This window comes from Oncorhynchus masou, unplaced genomic scaffold (assembly GCF_036934945.1).
Source record: "Oncorhynchus masou masou isolate Uvic2021 unplaced genomic scaffold, UVic_Omas_1.1 unplaced_scaffold_621, whole genome shotgun sequence".
Lineage (NCBI taxonomy): Eukaryota > Metazoa > Chordata > Actinopteri > Salmoniformes > Salmonidae > Oncorhynchus > Oncorhynchus masou.
In genome coordinates, this window is record NW_027012639.1 from 22501 (window position 1) to 28541 (window position 6041).

Here is a 6041-nt window from a genome sequence, read left to right on the forward strand (position 1 = left end):
TGGTTAAATAAAGGTGCTCTCAACTAGCCTACCTGGTTAAATAAAGGTGTTCTCAACTAGCCTCCCTGGTTAAATAAAGATGAAATAAAATAATAAACAGCAGCAGAGTCTCCTGGAGGGGGCTTGAATAGGCCAATGCAATGTGAAAAGAAATCCAAAGATAAAGTTACTCCAACAGGGAACTGCTGGGCTGTTGGAAATTTGCCTTGAGAGTCTACAGAAATAACACTGGCAAAGGTCAATACACGTTCCTCTCTACTACAGATCAGTGTTTGCAGAGTGGGGGTGCATCCCAAGTGGCACTCTATTCTCTATATGGTGGACTCATTTTAACCACAGCCCTATGGCTGATTAAAGGTAGTGTACTACATAGGTAATAGGGAGCCATTTGGGACACAAAGACAAGCATGGTTTTAGGGGCGGGGCCTTGTCCCTCAGACAGTCTCTTACGCAAATCATATTACTCACAGAACACTGCTGTCACCGATGGAGACACACACGTTGCTCAGGGTCTGTGTCCTAATTTGGTCATCTGAGAGCAGTCAGACAGACATGATAGATCATAGCTGTCTGGTGGTATTCAGTGTTGGTTTATAACTTAATTGATCAGAGACACGTACTGTACTGTGTCGCCTCAACACTCATTGGCTAATTCCTAACGGTACACCCCAAATCAAGTGCCAAGAAATTACAACACCGTCTACAAATAGACCGTGTGTAATGATCCAAATAATCAAACTGGTTTAAAATTGAAAATAGATTGAATGTTTCGACTTAAAAGGGTTATAGAAACTAACCAACTAAGAGGCTAACGTTACCAAGCTAGAGAGGGAAAAACAGAGTTTGAAGTAGCTAACGTTAGCAACACAACACACACGTCCACTCACTTGACGTTACTAGCCTACTGTAGCAATCAGGTTAGCGAGTTAACTAGTTAACTTTATTTAAAAGCTATTTAATGTTTCAAGACGATTCCCACGCCCATCATTAAAAAAAATCACTATAGGTGTTACACTTTATCACATACAGTACCGCACCGAAAAAATTAGCTAACATTAGCTGCCCGGCTAGCTGTTAGCATGGTAACCTGCTGCGAAATTCGAGTGTTCTTACTTGGATCCAAGCTCTTACCTGCCCGTCATTTCTAATACTCCCAGCATCACCTATCAACACCACCGTTTCAGAAACGTATCGACTTTTCCCCCCGGGGTCTTCAAATAGGACGAGTAATGGATTGATCCGAGCGGCGACTCCTACACTAACCAACTAGCATTATTTTTTTCTCCTCCAGTATCTTGGTGGAGCCACCCTTTTCTTGGTAGCTGGCGTTTTCTAAAGAAAAGGGACGGAATAGCGCCCTCTAACGGATATTACATTGATAGCACTCCTGTTGCACTGACTGCAACCGCCCTAAAGTTCTTCTGAACCGGGAGTGGACGACATACATTCCCCTGGGCGGCGGGAGGTTTGAATAAAAAATATTAACGCTGTGGGGGGAATGATTATTTTGGGTTAAAAAATAATGTAAACACTCCAGGCCACTCGTGAACGTCTAAAACTAAATAGAGAGTATGTAGAAAATATAATGGACCATTTTCAAATAACTGCAGCTTCTCTGAATTTTGAAATTCTGATGTGGCCCTTGAGACAAAAAAATCCCACCCCTGTTCTAGACCCTTAACCAGCTGTTCAAATACTTTGAATATGCATCACACCTCTGCAATGACTGGATAGAGATGTCTGAGTGAGTAAAATCAACATTTATTGGTTGTGTACACAGATTTGCATGATATAGATCAGCGTTTCCCAAACTATGTCCTCAAGACCCCAAGGGGGCACTTTGGGGGTTTTGCCCTAACACTACAAAGCTGATTCAAATAATCAACTAGTCATCCAGTTTTGATCATTTGAATCAGCTGTGTAGTGTTTGGGCAAAAACCAAAACGTGTAATCCCTGGGGTCCCGAGGAGCTGACAGACTGAAGAGGTGAAAGCCATGATCCTTTATTGATGTCACGTGTTAAATCCACATAAATCTGTGTAGATTAAGGGGAGGAGAATGATGAAGGATGAAGGATTTTTAAATCTTGAGACATGGATTGTGTATGTGCGCCATTCAGAGGGTGAATGGGCAAGACAAAAGATTGAAGTGCCTTTGAATGGGGAAGACAAAATATTTAAGAGCCTTTGAATGGGGTATGGTAGTAGGTGTCTGGCGCACTGGTTTGTGTCAAGAACTGCAACGCTGCTGAGTTTTTCACACTCGGACAGTTTCCCGTGTGTATCAAGAACGGTCCACCACCCAAAGGACATCAGCCAACTTGACACAACTGTAGGAAGCATTGAAGTCAATATGGGCCAGCATCCCTGTGGAACGCTCTTATGGGGTCAATTTCACGTCATATGTATTGACTTCAAAATCAAATCGTGAAGATGAAAAAAAAAACATGAGAATGTAAACATTTTCGACGACGGGTGAAATAAAGGATGTTGAAATAAAAAATCTGTCAATTGAAAGCAAAATGTAAAGAATTGAAGGTCCGCTAGTTTTTGGAGTGACGGTTCGTTTTAACCCAATCAATGAACATGACAGGCTTTTTTTCTATTGCCTATTTAAATAGACGGTCTGACGTCACGTTTTAGCTAACGTACTTCAAATGATCAGTCACCGGTCAATAATGTACGGATATTAGAAGCATGTCTATCTAATACATTTAATGACCATCTAACTACTTAGGTAAACATATGAATTACCTGTTGCACAACGTTTGGCTCAGGTGTATGGAGAACCAGTTACCAACACCTGCGCCGAACGTTGTGCAACAGGTACATTAAAAAAAAAAAAGTTTTACATTTGATTAATTTAGCAGTCGCTCTGGATCAGTTAGGATTAAGTTCCTTGCTCAGGGGCACAGAGTTTTCACCTTGTCGGAGCTGGGATTCGAACCAGCAACTTCTCCGTGACTGGCCCCTCGCTTTATCTGCCAGGTGTCATGGTAAATCAACATGGAGGCCTGAACTTACAGTGAATATCCGGCAGGGGGAGTAATTGTATCATGAATGCACCAGTGAATATTGAACTGCAATCTAAATTATGTTTTCTGACCTCCCTGTAGAAACTGGCGAGATTTAAACTTTTTCTAAAAGAGGTTATTGCTCTTTTTGGTATCAAACTTTGATTTTCATATGTATAGTAGTGGATATGTATAGTAGTGGATATGTATAGTAGTGGATGAGTAGCTGGAGTGCCAGTCTGTTTGTGATATCATGCCAACTCCTTGTCGCTCATTGGCTTGACAATGAGCAATGTTGCAAGACCACAACCAGATTGGAGACCACAACCAGATTGGAGACCACAACCAGATTGGAGACCACAGCCAGATCGGAGATCACAACCAGATCTGGGACCACAACCAGATCTGAGATCACAACCAGATCTGAGATCACAACCAGATCTGAGACCACAACCAGATCTGAGACCACAGCCAGATCTGAGATCACAACCAGATCTGAGATCACAGCCAGATCTGAGATCACAACCAGATCTGAGATCACAGCCAGATCTGAGATCACAGCCAGATCGGAGACCACAGCCAGATCGGAGACCACAGCCAGATCTGAGACCACAGCCAGATCTGAGACCACAACCAGATCTGAGACCACAACCAGATCGGAGACCACAACCAGATCTGAGACCACAGCCAGATCTGAGACCACAGCCAGATCTGAGACCACAGCCAGATCGGAGACCACAGCCAGATCGGAGACCACAGCCAGATCGGAGACCACAGCCAGATCGGAGACCACAGCCAGATCTGAGACCACAGCCAGATCTGAGATCACAGCCAGATCTGAGACCATGCTAGTGTATTTGTTCTGTAGTTTTTGCAACTGGACAGTTGCGACACAGTGGATTAGGAAAGTATTCAGACCCCTTGATATTTCCACGTTTTGTTACGTTATATTCTAAAATGGATTAAATTGTATTTTTTTCCTCATCAATCTACACACAGTACCCCACAATGACAAAGCAAAACAGGTTTAGACATTTTGCAAATGTATAAAAAAAAAAAAACGAATGTCACATTTACATGAGTATTCAGACCCTTTACTCAGTACTTTGTTGAAGCACCTTTGGCAGCGATTACAGCCTTGAGTCTTCTAGGGTATGACGCTACAAGCTTGGCACACCTGTATTTTGGGAGTTTCTCCCATTCTTTCTCTGCAGATCCTCTCAAGATCTGTCAGGTTGGATGGGGAGCAACGCTGCACAGCTATTTTCAGGTCTCTCCAGAGATGTTAGACCGGGTTCAAGTCAGGGCTCTGGCTGGGCCACTCAAGGACATTCAGATACTTGCCCCAAAGCCACTCCTGCATTGTCTTGGCTGTGTGCTTAAGGTCGTGTTGTCCTGTTGGAAGGTGAACCTTTGCCCAGGTCTGAGGTTCTCATCAAGGATCTCTCTGTACTTTTCTCTGTTTATCTTTCCCTCGATCCTGACGAGTCTCCATCGATTACTCAGTTTGGCCGGGCGGCCAGCTCTAGGAAGAGTCTTGGTGGTTCCAAACTTCTCACATTTTAAGAATGATGGAGGCCACTGTGTTCTTGGGACCTTCAATGCTGCAGACTTTTTTTGGGACCCTTTCCCAGATCTGTGCCTCAATACAATCCTGTCTCGGAGCTTGACGAACAATTCCTTCAACCTCACGGCTTGGTTTTTGCTCTGACATGAACTGTGGGACCTTATATAGACAGGATTGTGCCTTTCCAAATCATGTCCAATCAAAAATAATTTACAACAGGTGGTCTCCAATCAAGTTGTAGAAACAGCTCAAGGATGATCAATGGAAACAGGATGGACCTGAGCTCAATTTCGAGTCTCACAGCAAATGGTCTGATTACTAATGTAAATAAGATATATCCGTTTTTTATTTGTAATACATTTGCAAGCATTTCTAAAAACCTGTTATTACTTTGTCATTATGAGGTATTGTGTGTAGATTGAGGGGAAAATGAATGTAATCCATTCTAGAATGAGGCTGTAACGTAACAACGTGGAAATAGTCAAGGGGTCTGAATACTTTCTGAATGCTCTGGAAACCTGGGTCGACCCACCCCCAACAGCTTGGAATGGAATCAATACACTTTTGCAGTGAGCGTCCTTTAAAACATGCTATGCGAACCTGCTATGTGGTTCAAATGTGTTTACAAGTGACATCTGATCTGAAACAACCTTGTGAGTGTCAGGTGTAACATTAACGATACAGATGGCACAGATGGAGAAGGGCAACGTCTTATGAGTTCCAAACCGACTTTGCTAGTTTGTGACTTTTTTTTCATGTTCATCTTTACTTTTCTTGTACAGGGAGTTCATACCATTATCACATATGAGCGCCAAGCACTACTGGACATCAGATCGACAGTTATTAACCTTCGACCTCGATTTTCAAATCGCAAGGCCGCCGGGCCAGATGGAACTCCAGGGCGGGTTCTCAAAGCTGACCAGCTGGCAAAGTGTCTTCACTGACACTTTCAATCTGTCCTTGTCCCAGTCTATAATCCCAACATGTTTCAAGCTGACCACCATTTGTCCCTGTTCCCATGAACTCCATGGTAACCTGCCTAAATGCCTGTAATTATAAAGTGCTTTGAAAGGCTGGTCATGACACACATCGACCATCATCCCAGACATCCTGGAACCACTCCAGTTTGCACACCGCCCTCCTACAGATCCACAGATGACGCAATCTCAATGGCACTTCACACTGCCCTCTCCCACTTGGACAAGAGGGGAAATAACTATGTGAGGATGTTTTTCATAGACCTCAGCTCAGCGTTCAACACCATATTCCCCTCCAAGAGCATCACCAAGCTGGGGACACTGGGACTGAACACCTCCCTCTTAAACTGGATCCTGGACTTCCTGACGGGCCGGCCCTAGGTGGTGAGGGTAGGCAACAACACTGCTGCCACACTGATCCTCAACACGGGGGCCTCTTAGGGGTGTGTGCTTAGTCCCCCTCCTGTACTCTCTGTTTACCTAC

The 6041-nt window shown here is 43.8% G+C and overlaps 1 protein-coding gene across 5 annotated transcripts in view; it reads right to left on the reverse strand.

Annotated features, from left to right (window-relative positions):
• LOC135536448 (LIM and senescent cell antigen-like-containing domain protein 1) overlaps window positions 1-1335 on the reverse strand; it is a 20104-nt gene extending 18769 nt beyond the window's left edge. For 2 of the 5 annotated variants that reach the window (XR_010454996.1, XM_064962787.1), the window contains exon 1: window positions 1132-1335. Coding sequence is in view for 3 of the 5 variants with exons in the window: in XM_064962787.1 (XP_064818859.1) it covers window positions 1132-1160 (29 nt within the window). In the remaining 2 variants the exon portion in view is untranslated. The remainder of the gene's footprint in view (window positions 1-1131) is intronic. The other 3 variants (XR_010454997.1, XM_064962789.1, XM_064962790.1) reach the window with 3 other exon arrangements.
• Window positions 1336-6041: the final 4706 nt, after the last annotated feature.